This window comes from Bubalus kerabau, chromosome 12 (assembly GCF_029407905.1).
Source record: "Bubalus kerabau isolate K-KA32 ecotype Philippines breed swamp buffalo chromosome 12, PCC_UOA_SB_1v2, whole genome shotgun sequence".
NCBI classification, from domain to species: domain Eukaryota; kingdom Metazoa; phylum Chordata; class Mammalia; order Artiodactyla; family Bovidae; genus Bubalus; species Bubalus kerabau.
In genome coordinates, this window is record NC_073635.1 from 80,266,702 (window position 1) to 80,289,768 (window position 23,067).

At 49.8% G+C, this 23,067-nt stretch overlaps 1 protein-coding gene across 1 annotated transcript; it reads right to left on the minus strand.

Moving 5' to 3' along the window:
• Window positions 1-874: 874 nt before the first annotated feature.
• On the minus strand, window positions 875-1,942 carry LOC129624222 (G-protein coupled receptor 183-like). Its single transcript, XM_055541893.1, has 2 exons — window positions 1,463-1,942; window positions 875-1,108 (listed from the first exon to the last, which is right to left on the minus strand). Exons 1-2 carry the CDS (start codon window positions 1,940-1,942, stop codon window positions 875-877), a joined length of 714 nt encoding a protein of 237 aa, XP_055397868.1.
• Window positions 1,943-23,067: the final 21,125 nt, after the last annotated feature.

Genomic DNA, 23,067 nt, shown 5'->3' on the forward strand with positions numbered 1-23,067 from the left:
AGGTACGCTCACGCCCACGTGCTTGTCTTTCTTCCTTCCCCCAGACTGTCCCTGCCCACACACGCGATACAGGAATGTGTACCCTCTGCCCCAGATCAGACTTTTCCTACAAAAGTGATCACCCACTCCCTCACCCCCATTCCCCCACCCCAGAGGCTGCCAGGCCAATAACTTGAAGGGTGTCTTCCTCTCGTTTTCGTACTTTGTCAGGAAAACCTTGGCATTTTTGCAAACGTTAACTCTAAGCTTTTAGAGATTTTGGTTTTTGGGGGAGGGGTAATTTTTTGCTCTTTACAACAATTTGCCTCCCCAAATCAGAAACCTTGTCCAAACTGTGACTCTAGAGCTCAGCCAACGATTCTTCTGGTCATGACTGCATTTGATGTGAAAATACTCTTTTCCTAGAAGAAACTGCACACCCTTCAGGGGCCAAGGACGAAGCAGTGTTTATTAGAATACATGAGAGGTGCGCGCTGTGTGCTAAGTCGCTTCAGTTGAGTCCAACTCTTTGCAATCCCATGGACTGTCGCCCACCAGGCTTCTCCGTCCATGGAATTCTCCAGGCAAGGATACTGGAGTGGGTAGCCTTTCCCTTCTCCAAGGGATTTTCCCAACCCAGGGATTGAACACAGGTCTCCCGCAGTGCAGGCAGATTCTTTACCAGCTGAGCCACCGGGGAAGCCCCAGAAGTAGGTTTACGGCAAAGCTAATGAATGCTTGCTTCAGAGCTCCTCACTCACCTTCCACGACCTTGTACCTAACTTCGCATCTATGGTTTTGTATTCTTTTTCTTAAAGAACCCAATCCCCAAATTGTACAAGCTTAGGGTCGTCTCCCCCTGACCCCCAGGTGCAGTATGAAAGCCCATCACCTCTTAGACTTCATTCTCCTCCAAGGGCGAGGAGCCTCCTGTCTGGTTGATACTTTGTGTTTCTGAGGAAGCTTTTCCCTGCCGGGAGGAGGTAGAGGATGGTGATGCTTTGAGTTTCAGAAAGTGGCGGAGCCATTTCCTGTAACGCGAGGACGCGAAGAAGTAAACGACGGGGTCGATGCTGCAGTTCAAGTTCATGAGGCAGACGGTGAGCTGCAGGCACAGTTTGAAGACCCTCTGCTCGGGGCAGGTGGGCTGGCGGAGCATCTTCGTCACCATGAACTGGATGACGTGGAGGTGGTAGGGGATGAAGCACACGACCACGGCCACCAGCACCACCAGCGTGAGCAGGCAGGCTCTGCGGTGGTGGCCCCTCTGGCTCGTCAGCGGGTTGTCCCGGGCCGTCCTGCACAGCTTGACGGTGATCTTCACGTAGCAGAAGAGGATGACGGCCACCGGCCCACAGAAGCTCAGAGCGGAGGTCACCAGGACCATGACGGGCAGCGTGAACACCCGCTGGACGCTGTCGTACTCCATGCATGTCAGCCTGCCAGCCACGCGCATGGTCATGGTGAACCCGAGCAGGGGCGCCGTCTGCAGCGTCGCCAGGATCCACACGGCCGCACAGATGAGCTGGGCCCGCCCGGGCTCACGCAGCCGGACACATTGGTGGGCGCGGACCACGGCCAAGTAGCGGTCCACGCTCACGCACGTCATCAGGTAGATGCCTGAGTAGGTGTTCACAAAGAAGATGAAGGCCGTCAGCCTGCAGAGCCCCTCCCCGAAAGGCCAGTTGAAGTCCAGCAAGAAGTAGGTGATCTTTCCAGGCAGGGTCAGAGCGAACAGGAGGTCGGACACTGACAGGTGGACCAGGAAGACACCTGTCGAGTTGATCTTCTTGTCCTTTTGATAGGCCAGGTGAAGGGCCAGGATGTTTCCCAGGACGGCAAAGATCAAGAGGGCCGTGTAGAACAGAGACAGCATCACACTGGCCACCCGGGGCGGGTGGTGGGGAAGGCAGGAGTTGGTGTGGTGGACGAGGCTGCTTGGGTCAGCCGTGCTTGAAGCCATGTCATACAGGTCCTTGGGAAGACAAGAAAATTAAATGTAGTATTGTATCTCAGGGCGGCACCTCTAAATGTGGCTGTTGTTATTCCACTCAGTCGTGGCTGACTCTTATGACCCCATAGGCTGTAGCCCGCCAGGCTCCTCTGTCATGGGATTTTCTAGGCAAGAATACTGCAGTGGGGTTCCTATTTCCTCCTCCAGGGGACCCTCCCAACTCAGGGATCAAACCCGTGTCTCCTGCATTGCAGGTAGAATCTTTACCATTGAGCCACTGGGGAAGCCCTCACCCCTAATACTAACTGTATAGCCCAACTCTCACTTCATAATTTGCTGAAACCACATGCCCATGAACAGTATCTCCCTTTTTTTTAATTAAAAATTTTGCAAAATGAACACATCTGTGTGATCAGCACTCAGTTTAGGAAAGCACCTCAGCAGCACCCCCAGAAACTCACCTTTGCCCACCCCAACTTCTATCTCCACTCAAGGTCAATCAGTATCCTAACTTCTAAAATCACGACTCAGGGACTTCCCTGGCGGTCCAGTGGTTAACACTTTGCCTTCTAATGCAGAGGGTGCAGGTTCAAGTCCCTCCTTGGGGAGCTAGGATTCTGCATGACTTGGGGCCATTACTTTGTCAACAAAGGTCTGTCTGGTCAAAGCTATGGTTTTTCCAGTAGTCATGTATGGATGTGAGAGTTGGACTATAAAGAAAGCTGAATACCAAAGAATTGATGTTTTTGAACTGTGGTGTTGGAGAAGACTCTTGAGAGTCCCTTGGACTGCAAGGAGATCCAACCAGTCCGTCCTAAAGGAAATCAGTCCTGAATATTCATTGGAAGGACTGATGTTGAAGCTGAAATTTCAATATTTTGGCCATCTGATGCGAAGAACTGACTCATTGGAAAAGATCCTGATGCTGGGAAAGATTGAAGGCAGGAGGAGAAGGGGACGACAGAGGATGAGATGGTTGGATGGCATCACTGACTCAAGGGACATGAGTTTGAGTGAACTCCGGGAGTTGGTGATGGACAGGGAGGCCTGGTGTGCTGCAGTCCATGGGGTTGCAAAGAGTTGGACACAACTGAGCAACTGAACTGAACTGGGGCCAAAAAAACAAAATATAAGAAAACAGAAGCAATATTATAGCAGATTCAATAAAGACTTTTAAAATGGTCCACGTAAAAAAACCCCATAGAATCATATTAAATAAAATCCTAAATCTTTAAAAACATAAAACCATAACTCAGACCTGGAAGGGTAGGATGGGGGACCAAGGAGGGCGGCTCAGGAGGGAGGGGACATACGGGTACACACAGTTGACTTACTTTATTGTGCAGCAGAAACTAACACAACATTGTAAAGCGCTTGTCCTCCAATAAAACATGACTCAGCACTCCTGCTTCTGAACTTTAATGAGATCATATACTATGTATGCTATGGACTACCAGACCACCTGACCTGCCTCCTGAGTAAGCTGTATGCAGGTCAGGAAGCAACAGTTAGAACAGGACATGGAACAACAGACAGGTTCCAAATTGGGAAAGGAGTACATTAAGGCTGTATATTGTCACCCTGCTTATTTAACTTCTATGCAGAGAACATCATGCGAAATGCTGGGCTGGAGGAAGCACAAGCTGGAATCAAGACTGCCAGGAGAAATATCAATAACCTCAGATATGCAGATGACACCACTCTTATGGCAGAAAGTGAAGAGGAACTAAAAAGCCTCTTAATGAAAGTGAAAGAGGAGAGTGAAAAAGTTGGCTTAAAACTCAACATTCAGAAAACTAAGATTGTGGCATCTGGTCCCATCATTTCATGGCAAATAGATGGGGAAACAGGGGAAACAGTGGAAACAGTGAGGGACTTTTTTTTCCTGGGCTCCAAAATCACTGCAGATGGTGACTGCAGCCATGAAATGAAAAGACACTTACTCCTTGGAAGGAAAGTTATGACCAACCTAGATAGCATATTAAAAAGCAAAGACATTACTTTGCCCACAAAGGTCAATCTAGTCAAAGCTATCATTTTTCCAGTAGTCATGTATGGATGTAAGAGTTGGACTATAAAGAAAGCTGAGCACCGAAGAATTGATGCTTTTGAACTGTGGTGTTGGAGAAGACTCTTGAGAGTCCCTTGGACTGCAAGGAGATTCAACCAGTCCATCCTAAAGGAAATCGGTCCTGAATATTTATTGAAAGGACTGATGCTGAAGCTGAAGCTTCAATATTTTGGCCACCTGATGTGAAGAAATGACTCACTGGAAAGGACCCTGCTGCTGGGAAAGATTGAGGGCAGGAGGAGAAGGGGACGACAGAGGATGAGATGGTTGGATGGCATCACCGACTCAATGGACATGAGTTTGAGCACACTCCAGGAGTTGGTGATGGACAGGGAGGCCTTGTGTGCTGCAGTCCATGGGGTCACAGACAGTCAGACATGACTGAGCGACTAAGCACAGCACTGGTATAGAGCTAGGAGTGGGGCTGATGAGTCACAGGTTTGCACAGTTGGTTGCAGTGGGTCCTGGCAAACAGTTTGCAAAGAGCCGCTCTTCATAGTCTAACCGTGTTTGAGATTCCCACGGGACCTCAACCCCGCCAGCACCAGGCAGGGTCAGTCTTTTTCAGGGAAGCCATTCTGGTGGGTATGCAGGGGTATCTTCTTATGGTTTCAGCTGGCATTTGCCTAATAACCATTGACAACAAGCACCTTCTCTCTGGTTTATTGGCCATTTATATGTTTTCTTTATGAGGTACCTGTATATTTCATCCCTTTTTCTGTTGGGATGTCTGTCCAAAAATGTGTGTTTTCCATTTCCCCGCCTGCCTTTGCTCTTCACACCTCCATTTCTGTCATCTGCATTCTGATCATCTTTTAACGTATAATTTCTGCACTGAGACAAGGGGCGCTGCGCTCTCTGTGCAGCCGCTGAGCCTGGGTGACTGTCCACATGGTGCACAGGTGAGCACTCAGGTGGGCAGAGGGTGTGCGGTTTGCCCAAGGGCCACAATAAAAGTAGCTCACAGAACCAGAGACCCAGGCGGAGATGCTGAACTCGGTCATGGGCTGGCTGAAGGGCACCAGCTCCATGAGCCCCAGATCTTATCTTATTTGAGTCACAACACAGCTATCTCCTCCTTTACTAACTTGGGGCTGGCTAGTAGGGAGCCTGGGGCTTCCCTGGTGGCTCAGTGGTAAAGAATCCACTTGCCAAATGCAGGAGACCTGGATTTGATCTCTGGGCCGGCCAGATCCCCTGGAGGAGGGCATGGCAACCCACTCCAGCATTCTTGCCGGGAGAATCCCATGGACAGAGGAGCCTGGCGGACTGTAGTCCATGGGGTCACAAAGAGTCGGACATGACTGAGCGACTGAACAACAGATTAGGGAGCCTGCTATAGACTGTGTCTCATTGCAACCTAGGCACAGAGAGCTCTGTCTGGTCTCTGCTGATGGAGAAGATGCTTCCATTCAAATAGAAAGTAAGTCCATCAGAACAGGAGAGAGAGGAGCTCTGAAAAGTCCTTTGAACCTCAGGATGATGGATGGATGGAGATGATACAGTGATGATGACTGGATAGATAGATACACAGCTACATAGGTAGGTAGATAATAGATGGTAGATAGATGACAGAGATGGAGATGGTAAATAGATCTGTAAACAGACAGCTAGACAGAGATAAGTAGGTAGGTGGGTACACGCTCCCAGGGGTCCCACCAGCTCCAGATCCAGAGGGAAGGCTATTCCTCCTCATTCCTACCTTTCCTGAACAGTCTGACCCTCAGGTTGCACGGAGGTGGGGGCTGGGCGGAGAGGCTCTGTGCCCCTCCAGCAGGGCGAGGAGGGCATCTCAAGGGGTCAGTTTAGCTCAGGAGGGTCCCGGCCCCAGGTCGACTCCACTGCTGGAATCACTAGCACTCAGCCCCAGAGCTGCAACCGGGGAGGGGGGGGGGGCATGGGAACCTTGTGTGACCCTTGCCCTGTCTGTTCAGGCCTCACTGGGCTCAGGGATAGACCGGCACTTAAAAAGACCCCACCCTGCGCAAGCAGCCCACTTCCTGACTTTCCTGGGCCTCTTCCCCACACACCAGCCCGCAGCCCAGGGCGCCGGGCACATGGCACAACCCCGGGGCCCCTCCAAGCGCCACCTCCTCCCCGAAACCTGCGGGGAGGTGCACCCACAGAGATGCCACACCCACCTCCCACAGTGGGGGGATGGGTACTGTCACAGCTGTGAGTCCCGGGAGATCTGCCCCACACGAGGAGCCCCTCCCCGCCCGAGAGGGGGGCCCTAATGCCTCGGACCCGCTGACCTTTCCTCCTTCTGCTCTCAGTCCACCCCGCTCCTAACTGCAGACCTCGGCGGAAACGTCGCTTCCAACTGCCCAGTGCCTTGGGCTCTGGCCCACACCTGCCCAAGGTGTGCTCCTCGGCCTCTTTCTGCACCGGCATCCCCGCCCCGACCTGGGTTCTCCCCTATACGCACGCAAAGCAGCCCATCGCCGCGCCCCATCCCACCTGCTCATAGAAAACAACCCGCCCTTGGTCTCACAGGGGAGCAGAATTTGCCCCCAAAACACACCTCTCTGGCTGAAGGATCATTTTAACCGGCTTATTTGTAAGAAACCACAGGCACCGAAGAAGCGCTGAAAGCCAAGTAGAAGTTACCCTTGAATGAAAGACATTCAGGACTTCCCTGGTGGTCCAGGGGTGAAGAGCTGGCCTGCCAGTGCAGGGGACGCGGGTTTGATCCCTAGTCTGGGAAGATCGCACATGCCTTAGGGCAACTAAGCCCGTGGGCCACACCTACCGAGCCTGTGATCTAGAGCCCAGGAGCCCAAACTATTGAGCCCAAGAGCCTATGCCCCAGGCCGCAACCAGAGAGTGACCCCCACTGAAAGCCCACAACCACAACGAAGACCCAGCATAGCCATAAATAAACAGGGAAACATTTTTTAAGAAGACATTTCTGTTTCTCAGGGTATCTCCCTTGCCCTACCGAGAAGAGAGGTTAATGACTCAATCTCTGGAAACTCCAGTTAATACAGAAGGCGAGGGGTCACCTGCAGAGAGAACTTGCCCTTGTCTCCTGCCCTTCTCGGGCTCTGCTCTCACGTCTGGCTCCCCCCGACCCCCGACACACAAGATCTCCTGTTATCTTTCGCTGGAGAACGTATCTAAAAGTGATGGTTTCACCCACTCCGGCGACTTCATTTTCCTGGGTCTCTCCCACGTGTACACGTTATTCAGCTTCTGTTCATTTTCCTCCCATTAATCTGTCTCTCGTCAATTTAGGGATGAGGCCAAAGGGAAGGGAAGAAGGGATGTGTCCTCTCTCCTACATCCTTCTCCATCTTAATAGGAAGTTACTGATGCATCTCCCACTCAGAAGACTATGTACCTTGGAGACTCACCCAGTGGTGATCACACAGGGCCAGGTGGTCAGTTGGTGCAGCCACGTAGGGACAGATACTCAAAAGGGCCTGCAGAGGGTTCTGAGGGTCTACACCCCAGGTCTAACCCAGTTCTCTCAGCCGCTTTTGCTCAGGGACGTGAGACTGACCCTGACCTTAGGTCTTTCTGGCTTGACCTGTCTGCTGCCTGATCGGGAGCGGCAGGGGTCCCCCTGGGTGTCCAGGATCAGTAAGGATGCTCCACCTGTGGCCGAGAACAGCAGAGAGAAGAGCGGTGTGTGTGAAAGGCAGAGCGATCTGAGCCTTTCTCCCCAAGTCCCAGCGAGCCACGCCCTTCCTGTGGTGCCTGGAAACACCCACCTCTGGTGGGCTTACCTCGCTCACCAAGGGTGATGCCAGGGAACCGGGTGGAACCTGGGTCAGCTGCCTTCCCAAGGGCCCTGGGGCATCAAATGTGCCCTGAGCAGTCTCCCCGCTGTAGGGATTGAATCAGTTCACTGAACTCTTCTTTCCTTCACCCACCTCTGCAGGGAAAAAAAAAGAAAGAAAGGAAAGAAGAAAAAAAAACCACCCGGGGTATCAGGCAAGGTGATCTCCCTGCCACAGGCGGAGCTCAGAGCTCACTCAGCCACAAGGCCTCCCACCTCTCGAGAAGGACGGCGGGGGGGGAGCATTGCTCCAGGAACCGGTCTCCCCTCTCTTCCATTTCTGTGCCCCTGCAGGCAGGCGTGTAGGCCACAGGTGTGACTCTCAAGCCACCAGGGTCAAAAACCCGCCAGCATTCTCCCCCCCCGATGACTTGGGAGTGAAGTTCAGCAAGAAGGGCTTTAAGGGGACCCTGACGAGCTCTGACTGGGGGTGAGCAAGTAAGGGGAGCTTCACCTGGCTTGGGATTTCCTGGGAGTATGATCCAGGCTTTAAGGCGCTTTGATGGAGCCTGAAAGCCCATTTGCAGCCCTGACCAGTCACACTCCCGAGGGATGCGCTTGGCAGGAGGTGGATAGCGGATGGGGCCAGGGTGCTCCCTTCCTCTGCTAGAGAAGGCGTCCCCCCACCACACCACTGGAGAGTAAACGAGGCATCAGACCCAGCCTGGGATGCGGACTGGGCCTCATCGCTAAGCTGCTCGTCCTGGGAACGTGAGCGCAGGCTTCTTTCTGGGTGCTCTCTGAACACGGAGGGAAGTCGCTTATCTCACCAGCCAGCTCACCGGTCCACCCGAGACCCCCCACCCACCTCCCTACCCTTTTCCACCCCCCATCCCCAAACTGTGTGTCTCTGGCCTGACATCCCACCTGCCTTGGGCTCCTCTAGTCTAGAATGTGGGTCATCACCCCCCCAACTGGCCTCCCCCTGGTGAAGGCCATGGGGCCCCACAGGCCCCGAAAGATGTCTCCCAGAGCCCCAGGTGGGGTGGGGAAGTTTGTGAAGCAGTCCCGTCTCACCTGCAACTTTCACCATCAACTTCCCTCCAACAGCCCGGAAGGAAGAACTAAGGCAATTTCTTAGCTCAGAGGTGCCTGACTTAGATTGTAAAGTTTGCACTCAGATTGCAAACCCTAGGGAACTTGCCTCCGTGCCTTCCAGACATTTAGGATTCTCCCACTCAGAGGAGACCCCAGAAGGCCTCAAAAGGGGCAAGAAAACGTAGAATGCGCCCACCTCACCCTGTTCATGCATGATTCACTCAACAGGCATTTAGCAAGTGCCAGCCTGGAGCCAGGAACACGTTCCTGTGTGTGCCGGGAAAGAAAACACTTTTCCTTTGGCCTCCTGTGTTTAGTGGCTGTGTGTGCACGTGTGTACGCCTTGTCGCTCAGTCGACTCTTTGTGACCCCATGAACTGCAGCCCACCAGGCTCCTCTGTCCATGGGATTCTCAAGGCAAGAATGCTGGAGTGGGTTGCCATTTCTTTCTCCAGGGGATCCTCCTGACCCAGGGATCGAAACCGAGTCTCTGGCATCTCCTGCATAGGATGCTTTACCACTTTGCCACCTGGTTTGGCTGAGGTTGTGCTAATTAAACTGATGAAAGACGGATTAAAAAGGGAAAAGATGCACACGTTTTATTTGATGTTAAAATTTTTACTTTAAGGCAGCATGGGAGCCTTCACAGATAAGAAGGAACCAAAGTGGACAGAAATGAGTACATAGCATTTTAACAAAGAGCGCGATACATGGTGGGAACTAACACGACAGAGAAAAGGTGGCAGAGGGTAATGGATGGAGAAGCAAATGGAAGGGGAGGGTGTTCAGTAAGGTGTGCCAAGCACATTCCTCTCTGTTGGCTCTGGGAGAAGAGTCTAGCGTCCTCTCAGAAAATTTAAGAGTTAAGGTCTTCCTGGTAAGGAGGGCGACATGCCTTTACAAATGGAAATTTATTTTCTGCTTTTAAGCCAGACAGGAAGAAGGCAGAGATATTTTTTTCTTCTCTTTCTGCTATTTTTGTTAACTGCCTTCAGCTCAAAATAATCCTTATGCCAAAGAAACGCATGTGGGTGGCATATTCTGGGCCCCCTTCGTGTGGACACGTGACCAGAAAGTTCACAGAGGCTCCTCACCGTGTTCAGACAAACACATCGTCGGTCATTCCCTGCCCTGCCTGGAATCTAGCTGATCCCTTAGGAAGTTATTATCTCCCCTGGCCATTCATGATCTTGTTCAAGAGTTAGTAGCAGCTCCCACCGGACACCATCCTTATCACTGGCCACCATCCTGGGCTTGTCACCTACACGGCGCCCTGGGTTTCACGCTATCTGGGCTGTTCTCTGGGTGTTTCTTGGGCAGAGGTGTTTCCATTCAACCAGCTGATGGGTTCCTTGGGGGTAAGAATGGCAGCGACTCTTTTCTCTACAGAGGCTGCTACAGGGGAAGGTGTGGGAACATCACTTAGTCCCTGGGGGGCCGGGAATCAGGGGGCCTGAGAACTTGGATGGAAAATATTACCGAATCATTTTCCTGAGGCTCTAATAGCAACCTGGCTTTGTGGTGACAGTCACAGGTGGCCATTCTTGGTGGGATGCAGTGTACATCTGACCCTGTCACTGATAGAAATCATGACACTCCAGACAGAGAAAGAGAAATGTCATATGATACCCTTTATATGCAGAATCTAAAAAGAAATCCTGCCTCTTGTCACAGCCCATCGAAGGTGATTCAGGGACCTTGAACTACATTTGCTCATCATGGCTTTGAAATTACAGTTGCTATTAATAAAGAATCAGATGAAGGAGTATCATAGTAGAAGTCTGGTTTTTAACATTTGGATAACTGCATTTTAACAGAAGTTGTTTTTCTCATCTTACATATTTTACTGCATGTATTTTTAACCATCACCCAGAGGAGGGCTTCTCTAGTGGCTCAGATAGTAAAGAATCTGCTTGCAATGCAAGGAGATCCAGATTTGATCCCTGGGTTGGGAAGATTCCCTGGAGCAGGAAATGGCAACCCACTCCAGTATTCTTGCCTGGAGAACCCTATGGATGGAGGAAACTGGGGGCTACAGTCCATAGGGTCACAAGAGTCAGACACGACCGAGCAACTAACTGAGTAGGGTCCTTACTTTCACCTGACAGATCCAACAGGAAAAGAGAAGAGCCCTTGATCCAGTCTGACATTTTTGTCTTCCAAGTGGAGAAGTTGAGGCACAGGATTTCCCGCCCCCCACCCCCCAAAGCGTCCCAGCTTTCTCCATCAAGACAGGACAAGAACCTTCAGCTTCTGGTTCCTTTTTGGGGCTTCCCTCACAGTGCGGACCCTGTTAACCCCTACACCCACCTCCTCACAGCCCCAAACACGCAATGCTCCCCAAAGGCTGGGGTTTGAAACTACGGTGCAATTCCCTGGTCCTTTGACTGTCCTGACTCCTTCTCAAGAACACTTGACAACTGCCTTCCTTGTAATCTATTTGTCATCTTCCACCTGGCCTGGAAAATCAATAGCAATGACAGTAACCGCAATGGCACCTGTCACTGAGGACCCACTCACATCGTCCACGAAGAGGCACTGTTATCCCCATTTCACAGATGAGGAAAATGAGGCTCAGAGAAGTTAAGCAATTTAAGGCCACACAGCCGTAGACAAAGATCTAAGGCTGCTTCTGATAAGTTTGATTACAAGGTGGTTGCAGCCGGGGCTGGTGATTAAGGAGGTGGCCAAGATGTCACCCAGATCTGAGGGACACAAAGGACGATGCTGCTGTTCCTGGGGTGGGTAGAGCACCTGCAGCTGTGGCTGGTGGTGTCTGAGTGTGGCAACCACCCTGGGTGTTGCCCAGGCTCGTGGGGCACTGATTTCTGATCTGATCTGTGCCCGCCCAAGGAGAGCAGGGGAGCGCCCCTATCTCATCTCTGTGGTTTGCTCGTCTGTGTTCCATGAACAACTTCAGCCCCAAGCATGAGCGGAGAGACACCACGCGGCTCAGTTCCGGGTACAGCCACCCCGGGGGGAGGGGGCCGGGGTCTGGAAAGCCAACGCCTTTTATCCTTTTATTTCTTTAATGACGGAGGAGGAAAAGAATGGGGAGTGGTTACAGATGTATTCGTTTCTTCTTCCTTTGCAAAATCCATTTAATTGTTGATCCACTTCTAGACGCTTAAATAACCTCTTTATTCCCTCACGTGCAGCGAATGTCCGCACTACACTGAACTTCCAGAAGCAGCTAGGGTTGCAACAGCAACAGAAGCCCTCCTTCTGGTGAGTGGACAGATGAGCAGGCGGGTGACCTCGGACACAATGAAGAGAATGAGTTCAGGTTACTAAGGCAGCGGTCACCAGCCTGTTCGGGACCAGGGACCGGTTTCATGGAAGACAATTTGTTCGCAGACTGGGTGGGGGGGATGGTTTCAGGATGATTCAAGTGCGGTACATTTGCTGTGAACTTTATTTGGAATCTAATGCCGAGGCGGATCTGACGGGAGCGGCAGAGGATGAGACGGTTGGATGGCATCACTGATGCAATGGACTTGAGTTTGAGCAAGCTCCGGGAGATAGTGAAGGACAGGGATGCCTGGCGTGCTGCAGTCCCTGGGATCGCAAAGAATCCGACACGACTGAGCGGCTGAACAGCAACCGATCCACAGCTGGGAGGTTGGGGACCCCTGTGCTAAGGGACCATGTGAGGAGGTGCTGGTCCCCAGTCCAGAGTAACCAGGGAGGTTTCCTGAGGATGTGGAAGGAACCTTTCCTCTACCCTCTAGGTTCATCCGGCTGCCCTAAGATTTAAATTGACATGAGACTCATTAACAGGAGAAAATAAACATTTTAATTCTTACGGACAGGAATCCCACATACACAAGAGGGTCAGAGACCGAGAGGGAAAATGAGGCCTGTGTGCCATCCGGAGCTGAGAGTTGAAGTCAGGGCCTGCAGCTTTCCAAGGATGGGAGGGTCCCTCCCAGGATGAGAAGAAGAAGAGCGGATGCTGGGCAGGTGTTTGCCCTGACACACAGATGGGGGGCTGCTTTGGTGACACTTATCGCTGGTACTCTTTCCTGGGAAAAAGCCCCAATTTCAACTCTTCTGAGTAGTAAGGTAGTTTCTTGTGAACCCCCAGGGTCTCAAGTGCCTTTAGCTCAAAATAATCCACATGCAAAAGTGATATATTTGGAGGAGGTGCATTCTGAACCCCCATATTATGCACAGCATCTATGTAAGACGTTAAAGACAAGAGTAAAGCACGCACCCTGTATGCTCCCTGGCCTCTCCCCGTGTGTCCACTGGAGGTGAAAGGTACTTGGTAACTGATTACTAAGGACAGGACCCGTGGGAGGTGCTGCTATTCCAGACCCCTTTGTCACAGCTCCTATTGGCTCATCTTCCCACCTCATCCAAAGCCTTCTTTCTACAAGGATTCACTGAGCATCTACTTGGTACCCTGTGCTTGCCACTGGGGTGTGGATGCAGCATGGTCCATGACATCCCCACACCTACAGGAGGCTTTAGTCTGAGTGGTGACTGTTGCCATGAAATTAAAAGACGCTTGCTCCTGGGAAGAAAAACTATGACTAACCTAGATAGTGTATTAAAAAGCAGAGACATCACTTTACTAACAGAGGTCCGTCTTGTCAAAGCTATGGTTTTTCCAGTAATCATGTATGGGTGTGACAGTTGGGCTATAAAGAAGGCTGAATGCCGAAGAATTGATGCTTTTGAATGAACTGTGGTGTTGGAGAAGGCTCTTGAGAGTCCCTTGGACTGCAAGGAGATCAAACCACCCAATTCTAAAGGAAACCAATCCCGAATATTCATTGGAAGGACTGACATTGAAGCTGAAGCTCCAATACTTTGGCCACCTGATGCCAAGAGCTGACTCATTGGAAAAGACCCTGATGCTGGGAAAGGTTGAGGGCGGGAGGAAAAGGCGACAACAGAGGATGACATAGTTGGATGGCATCACTGACTCAGTGGACATGAGTTTGAGTGAACTCAGGAAGAGAGTGAAGAATAAGGAAGCCTGGCGTACTGCAGTCCATGGGGTTGCAAAGAGTCAGACATGACTGAGCAACTTAACAACACAAGCCTGAGTGGGAAGGGGTGGTGCCCACAGGTGACTGAGAACCCCGTGGTGCTGGATGTGGGGGTGAGGATCCATGCCTTCTGTCCCCATTCCCCCCACCTGATATCACAGAGTCACAGACAGAGGAGCTCAACAGCGTCTCCTGCCCAGGCCGCCCATTTTGCAGATGAGCGAGCAAGGGTGGGAGAGGTGGATTTAGCCGTCTGCGGTCACACAGGGAGCTACAGCCGGTGTCAAATCCCAGCTCGGCCTGCGGCCTCTCAGGCAAATGCTCTTCAGGAAGAAGAGGGTAGGGTGCCTCTCACTTCACAAAACACAGATGGGGAATGCAGGCCAACCCGCAGCTAACTGGAACCCACCATATTTTCTCTTCCCCGTGCTTTTCTTCAGAAGGAAACCTCAATTTAATTGAATTATTTCTCCTTTCTCTCTTTCAATCACTATTGTTATTTACGCACATTTCACACTCCAGGTGCTGGGCTGGGTGCACTCGGTCATCCATGAGAAAAACCCTCCTTGCTTCAGGCTATGGGAATGAGGCCCCTGTGGCTGCATGTTAACCAAGAATGCAGGGGAAATGCCAAAAGGGTGGGTCAGGCAAGGAAGACAGCTTGCAAAGATTTCACAAGAAAATGCCCCCAGGAGAGATTTAGTCAGAAAAGCAACTCCTGGGGAGATCCCTGGGGTGTACTCAACCCTGATCAATCTCTACCTGCAGTCCTACTGTGTGATCTGAAGTCACTGATGAGCCTGTGGACAAGAAAGCACAGAAGCAACAAAATTAGATGACATTATCATCGCTGTGTGAGGCCGTCTCCTAGACCAACACTCTGCCAACAGGATGAAGACGCTGTCCTTCATGGAAGCAACCTAGATGTCCATCAACAGATGAATGGATAAAGAAGTTGTGGTACACATATACAATGGAATATTCAGTTCAGTTCAGTCGCTCAGTCGTGTCCGACTCTTTTCGAGCCCATGAATCGCAGCACACCAGGCTTCCCTGTCCATCACCAACTCCCGGAGTTCACTCAGACTCACGTCCATTGAGTCGGGGATGCCATCCAGCCATCTCATCCTCTGTCGTCCCCTTCTCCTTCTGCACCCAATCCCTCCCAGCATCAGAGTCTTTTCCAATGAGTCATCTCTTCTCATGAGGTGGCCAAAGTACTGGAGTTTCAGCTTTTAGCATCATTCCTTCCAAAGAAATCCCAGGGCTGATCTCCTTCAGAATGGACTGGTTGGATCTCCTTGCAGTCCAAGGGACTCTCAAGAGTCTTCTCCAACACCACAGTTCAAAAGCATCCATTCTTCGGCGCTCAGCCTTCTTCACAGTCCAACTCTCACATCCATACATGACCACAGGAAAAACCATAGCCTTGACTAGACGGACCTTTGTTGGCAAAGTAATGTCTCTGCTTTTGAATATGCTATCTAGGTTGGTCATAACTTTCCTTCCAAGGAGTAAGCGCCTTTTAATTTCATGGCTGCAGTCACCATCTGCAGTGATTGTGGAGCCCCAAAAAATAAAGTCTGACACTGTTTCCACTGTTTTCCCATCTATTTGCCATGGAGTGATGGGACCAGATGCCATGATCTTCGTTTTCTGAATGTTGAGCTTTAAGCCAAATTTTTCACTCTCCACTTTCACTTTTATCAAGAGGCTTTTGAGTTCGTCTTCACTTTCTGCCATAAGGGTGGTGTCATCTGCATAGCTGAGGTTATTGATAGTTCTCCCAGCAATCTTGATTCCAGCTTGTGCTTCTTCCAGCCCAGCGTTTCTCATGATGTACTCTGCATAGAAGTTAAATAAGCAGGGTAACAATAGACAGCCTTGACGTACTCCTTTTCCTATTTGGAACCAGTCTGTTGTTCCATGTCCAGTTCTAACTGTTGCTTCCTGACCTGCATACAGGTTTCTCAAGAGGCAGGTCAGGTGGTCTGGTATTCCCATCTTTCAGAATTTTCCACAGTTTATTGTGATCCACACAGTCAAAGGCTTTGGCATAGTCAATAAAGCAGAAATAGATGTTTTTCTGGAACTCTCTTGCTTTTTCCATGATCCAGCAGATGTTGGCAATTTGGTCTCTGGTTCCTCCGCCTTTTCTAAAACCAGCTTGAACATCAGGAAGTTCACATTTCACGTATTGCTGAAGCCTGGCTTGGAGAATTTTGAGCATTACTTTACTAGTGTGTGAGATGTGTGCAATTGTGCGGTAGTTTGAGCATTCTTTGGCATTGCCTTTCTTTGGGATTGATATGAAAACTGACCTTTTCCAGTCCTGTGGTCACTGCTGAGTTTTCCAAATTTGCTGTCATATTGAGTGCAGCACTTTCACAGCATCATCTTTCAGGATTTGAAATAGCTAAACTGGAATTCCATCACCTCCACTAGCTTTGTTTGTAGTGATGCTTTCTAAGGCCCACTTGATTTCACATTCCACTCAGCCATAAAAAAGAACACAATTGAGTCAGTTCTCGTGAGGTGGATGAACCTAGAGCCTGTTATACAGAGTGAAATCAGAAAGAGAAAAATAAATAGCCTATGTTAACACATATATATGGAATCTAGAAAAATGATACCAATGAACCTATTTGCAGAGCAGGAATAGAGACTCAGACACAGACAACAGACTTGTGGGCACAGCAGGGGAAGGAAAGGGCGGGATGGATAGAGAGAATGGCATTGAAATACAGACATTACCATGTGTGAGTAGAGAGCTAATGGGAAGTGGCTGAGCACACGGAGCTCAGCCCAATGCTCTGTGACAGCCTAGAGGCATGAGATGGGATGGGAGGCGGGGGGGCGGGGTCAGGAGGGAGCAGACGTGTACACACTTATGGCCAATTCATGTTGGTGTACGGCAGAAACCATCACAACATTGTAAAGAAATTATCCTCCAATTAAAAATACATGTTAATAAAAGGTGCTATCCTTCCCCGGGCCGTGCGTGGCACCTATCTCAGTCACCCAGAATCAGTGTGTGTGTTGGGGTGTGTGTTCGTGTGGGGGATGAATGCACACCTTCTTCCTAAAGTTTTTCCATTGCAGAGGTTGACCTCAAAAGGAGTGTTTCCTTAACCTTTCATTGTTCTTACAGGAAACTTCTGGAACATTTATGTTATATGTACATCTAACAAAAAAGGCTATAAGTCGTACACTCACTCAATTTTCATTAAACTATCGGGGAGGAAGAAAACTTTCCTCTATCTTTCTAGGTCCTTCTGGCAGGTCTAAGAATTAAATTGGCATCAGACTAACAGGAGAAAATCCAATTTAGCTTTGTATGTATGGGAATCCCACATACACAAGAAGGTCAGAGACAGCAAAGTGAAACGAGGTCTATATGCCACCCGAGCCGAGGAATGCAGTGAGGGCCTGGGTTTCCATGGGCGGCAGGGCCACTCATGTGATGGTAAGAGGAGTGTGCGTGTGTACTGAGTCGCTTCGGTCGTGTCCGACTCTTAGCGACCCTACGTCTGACAGCCCACCAGGCTCCCCTGTCCATGGGCGTCTCCAGGCAAGAATACTAGAGTGGATTGCCGTGCTCTCCTCCAGGGGATCTTCCTGATCCAGGGATTGAACCCACATCTCTTACGCCTCTTGCACTGGCAGGCGGGTTCTTCACACTGGTGCCACCTGGGAAGCCCTGGAAGAGGAGCAGATGTTGGCCACTTAGATGTCTTTTCCTGACATACAGATGGGGCCACTTAGGTAAAATACCTCTCCCGTAACAGCTCTTTTTCTGGGAAAAATCCCCACATGAAATTCTTGTAGGTAGAGAGGGGAGAGGCAGTCGCTTCTCTAGAACCCACAGAGTGCTGATGGCCTTTAGCTCAAAATAATCCTCATGCAAAAGTGGCACATTTTGGGGGGGCCCTCATTCTGAACTCCTAAAAATCACACTTATGTACTAGCAACTAGATAAAAATCCAGACCAGTCCACGCACCCCAGCATCCCCTTCCCATCACTATCTCCTAGGTTACTAGATTTTTTTTTAAGTCTTATTGAATTTGTCACAGTACTGTTTCTGTTTTATGTTTTAGCTTTTCACTGCAATGCATGTGGGATCTTGGCTCCCTGCCCAGGGCCCAGGGATCAAACTCAAACGTCCTGCATTGGAAGGCGAAGTCTTAACCAATGGACCGCTGGGGCAGTCCCAACTCTAGATTCTTTTTTTTTTTTTTTTTTGCCTAGTTTTGAACTTGAGATAAATGGAGTCACCTGGTGTGTGTTCTTCCAGCGCTGGCTTCTTTTACTCAACATCATTTTGGTACAATTCATGTGTATTGTTAACAGTTGTGTAGTTCATTCACTCCCATTGCTGTTTTTATTCCTTTGTGGGGATAGATCAGTACTGATTTATCCCTTTCCCTGATGATGAACACCTGAGTGCTATCCAGCTGAGGCTGTTACAGACAGCACTGCTGTTAACGTTCCTGAGCATCAGTTCAGTTCAGTTGCTCAGTCGTGTCCGACTCTTTGCAACCCCATGGACTGCAGCACGCCAGGCCTCCCTGTCCATCACCAACTCCCAGAACTTACCCAAACTCATGTCCATCAAGTCGGTGATGCCATCCAACCATCTCATTCTCTGTCATCCCCTTCTCCTCTTGCCATCAATCTTTCCCAGCATCAGGGTCTTTTCAGATGAATCAGTTTTTCACATCAGGTGGCCAAAGTATTGGAGTTTCAGCTTCAGCATCAGCCCTTCCAATGGATATTCAGGACTGATTTCCTCTAGGATAGACTCATTGGATCTCCTTGCAGTCCAGGGGACTCTCAAGAGTCTTCTCCAACACTACAGTTCAAAAGCATCAATTCTTTGGCATTCAGCTTTCTTTATAGTCCAGTTCTCACATCCATATATGACTACTGGAAAAACCATAGCTTTGATTAAACGGACCTTTGGGGGCAAAGTAATGTCTCTGCTTTGCAATCTGCTGTCTAGGTTGGTCACAGTTTTCTTCCAAGGAGCAAGCATCTTTTAATTTCATGACTGCAGTCACCATCTGCAGTGATTTTGGAGCCCCCAAAAATAAAGTCTCTCACTGTTTCCCCACCTATTTGCCATGAAGTGATGGGACCAGATGCCATGATCTTCGTTTTCTGAATGTTGAGCTTTAAGCCAACTTTTTCACTCTCCTCTTTCACTTTCATTAAGAGGCTCTTTAGTTCCTCTTCACTTTCTGCCATAAGGGTGGTGTCAGCTTCATATCTGAGATTATTGATATTTCTCCCAGCAATCTTGATTCCAGCTTGTGCTTCATCCAGCCCAGGGTTTCTCATGATGTATTCTGCATATAAGTTAAATAAGCAGGGTGACGATATATAGCCTTGATGTATTCCTTTCCCTATTTGGAACCAGTCTGTTGTTCCATGTCCAGTTCTGTTGCTTCTTGACCTGCATACAGATTTCTCAGGAGGCAGGTCAGGTGGTCTGGTATTCCCATCTCTTTCAGAATTTTCCACAGTTTGTTGTGATCCACACATTGGATCTGTGTGGATCCCAAGCATACTTTTGGACAAACCTATGCACTCACTTCCCTTGGGATTCGCCCAGGGTGGAGCTGCTGGGCCACAGAGTATGCTTGCCTGAAGTTTTAGCTGATACCACAGCATGGCAACCCACTCCACCATTCTTGTCTGGAGAATCCTATGAACAGAGGAGCCTGGCGGGCTACAGTTCATGGGGTCACAAAGAGTCGGACATGACTGAAGCCACTTAGCACACTCGCACACAAAAGAGAATAAGAGAGCCAGGGAGAAGACTTTTTCAATTACCTGAAAAAATTTAAGCTCAGTAAACATTTTATCAAGAGAACTTTTACTCCATGATTGCACAAATTTTAAAAATAATAATTGGAGGAGAACTCAGGGATTGTGTAGTTCAGGATTTTTCAGCCATTGTAAAATTTACAATGGGTTAAAATAAAAAATGGGTTTTTCTTCTTATTATAAAACATGTGTGCATGCTAAGTCGCTTCAGCAGTGTCTGACTCTTTGCAAACCCATGGACTGTAACCCACCAAGCTCCTCTGTCCATGGGATTCTCCAGGCAAGAATACTGGAGTGGGCTACCCTCCCTTTTCCAGGATCTTCCCGACCCAGGCATCAAACCCGGGTCTCTCATGTCTCCTTCATTGGCAGTCGGGTTCTTTATCACTAGGGCCCCAAAATATATGTAACATAAAATCCACTATCAGGGGCGTTCCCTGCCCATCCAGTGGTTAGGACTTTGCCTTCCAAAGCAGGGGGTGTGGGTTTGATTCCTTGTCAGTGAGATAAGATCCCACATGCCTCATGGTCAAACAACCAAAACATAAAGCAGAAGCAATATTGTGAGAAATTCAATGAAGACTTTAAAAAATGGTCCATATAAAAAAAAAAAAGATCTTTTAAAAAATGTCCTATTTTAACCACTTACAGTAGGTTTTGAAATTATTTTAGTGGGTCATGATCAGAATTTTTTAATAAAATGGAACAGAATACAGAAGAAAATGCATCACAGTAGACCTAAATACTATTCTGTGGGACTTTTTTTTATTGCAGGGTGGGGATGTGCTCTGGATCAAAAAAGTTTGTAAAACACAGGTCTGGTCCAGCTTTTTAAATTTGCAGAGTGGCAGGTACACTCAGAGGCTAAAGGGATGTTTCTAAACAGAGTCTCAACTAGACCATGAAATCCTGACTTCCAATTCAGCATACTTTCTAACTCCCTTCTCACCATCTGAGATCAGTGCCGCTGATTCCGCCAGAGTTACAGGCTAGATGGGGCCACGTATCCCCTGCCCCTGGAGCCGATCCCCAAGTAGCCTGTGGAAGCCAGGACCCAACGCCCAGCACCTTCTGAGCCATTAAAACTCGGGGCACCCATTTGACCCTATCTACTTTAGGGTCAACCAGGAATAGTACAAACCTAGAAACTTAAAAAAAAGAGTGGGGAAAGGACCTGTGGTTTGACATTTTTCAGAATTTTTTTTTTCTCTTGTGTCTGTGTTTCAAGGACACTTTTCAAGTGCAGAGAGCTGGAGAGGAAGCTCTATAAATAGAAGGGGCCCCACGGTGGTGGTGGGGTGGGGGTGCAGCTGGGGAAGACGAAGTGCTCTCAGAACATCTGCTTGTCTCCAAATCAAGGGCCCTGGAGGGGCTTTTCGGGAGGCCCTTCCTCACCATCAAAACCAGGGCTGGCACCAAGTCTGCTGGCCTGGGCCCCCAGGTTCCAGCTCCAGCCCATCCCCAACCCCATGTCCACCCAAGTCGGCCTCCTGGGAGGAAAAGGAGACATCTCAACTTGGACCTAAGTTCCAGGGGGTCATTTGGCTTAAAAAGCCCCCCTCCCCACACTGCATTCACCCCCAACCCACCAGGGATGTCTTAACATCACCTAGATGTGTCCTGCCCTAGTCAAACCTCAGCAATGCCTTCCTGAGATCTTGGGATAAGCCCCGCCTGCAGCCCACCGATAGCAGATCCATCATCTTCAACCAGGTAGATGTAACAAGAGAGAAGTGAATTGAGGGCAGGTGGTGCAAGGCTGTATTTGTACCGCATCCCCGGTTTTTCCTGGGAGTGTACGTTTCCTTGGGAGGGGCGGGCTTTGGTGGGAAGAAGCCGAAAGGCCGTGGAGAGAGTTGGGGGAGGGGGCCAGACTCCCCCCCGCTCCCCCCCTGCCCCTACTCACTGAGCACCTTTCCCTCCTCCCAGCTGCACCTCCCTCTCCCAGGACCTCCTCTTTGCTCCTAACCTGGACCTTCCCTTGGCCATCAAGCCTCCACCTCAGCCTCGCCTTGCTTGGCCAAGGGCTCTTCAAGGACCCTCTAAAATTAGAACCTCTTATTTGGCCCCGTGGGCCCTTCCTTCCAACACCTAATGTGTGTGAGCCAGCGTTTGATTGGCATGGCCATTAGGCAGATGTTTCTCTCCCACAACAAACTGTGAACTCTGAAGACAAGCACGAGTTGGTTTTGCTGACCGCTGTATGCCCACCTTCCGGCTCAGGGTCTGCAGGGGAAAGGGTACCAGATACAATACAGGTAGGAGGAGGAAGGGGAGGAGGGAGGAGGAAGGAGAGGAGAGAAGGGGTCCTGCAGGGAATAGGGGAGAGTGGTGGACAGGAGAGGGGAGGGGATGGGACCAGTTATCACCAAGAACAATGCAGGCTCTCTCCAACACTCCCTGAAAATGCGCTTCGATTCCCCTGTTCTAACCAGTCTAGGGCTTCCCAGGTGGCGCTAGTGGTAAAGAATCCACCTGCCAATCCAGGTTAAATATAGCAGATGTATGTTGGATCCCTGCATCTGGAAGATCCCCTGGAGGAGGGCATGCAACCCACTCCAGTACGCTTGCCTGGAAAATCCCATGGACAGAGGAGCCCGGCAGGCTCCAGTCCATGGGGTCCAAGAGAGCGGGACAAGACTGAAATGACTTAGCAGGAATGCACTCAGGGTCTCAATTAAATAGTCAGGAGACAAGAAGAGGTCTTATGACCATGGCTGGGCCCCTCAGGAAGATGACAGACTCCTTTCCTGGCAAGGACTCAGCCAGTGAGAAACCAGGGACTCTGTTTACTACAACAGCCCTCCCAACTTCCTTTCCACTCTAGAAAAGAGTTCTCCTTCCCTTTCTGTGTGGGGCCTTACACGTGGCACACTACAGTGGCAGGTGCTGAATGCTAATTCTCTGCCCATCCCGAATAAACACATCTGGAGATGCTGGAGAAATATCTGGTGGTTATTTGTTTCGAATCACATTGCCAGAAGATCCCTGTGTCTATTTAAGGTCACTGGGAAAGACTGAGGGCAGGAGGAGAAGGGGCAACAGAGGATGAGATGGTTGGATGGCATCATCGACTCAATGGACATGAGCCTGAACAAACTACAGGAGATGGTGAAGGACAGGGAAGCCTGGCATGCCAGGCGTGCCCAGTCCATGGGGTTGCAAAGAGTCAGATGTGACTGAGGGGCATGGCAACAACGACAACCTCCCAGTTCACCCCAGACCCAGCCAACATCTAATCTGCTCGCTCTCTCTCTGCATATAGATTTGCCTTTTCTGGATGTTTTGTGTAAATGGAAACATCCAGTGTATAACCTTTGGCATCTGGTTTCTTTCACTGAGCTTAGTGATTTGGGGGTTCCTGTTGTGGCATGCGTGTTTATCAGCAGTTTGTTTCTTTTTGTTGCTGAA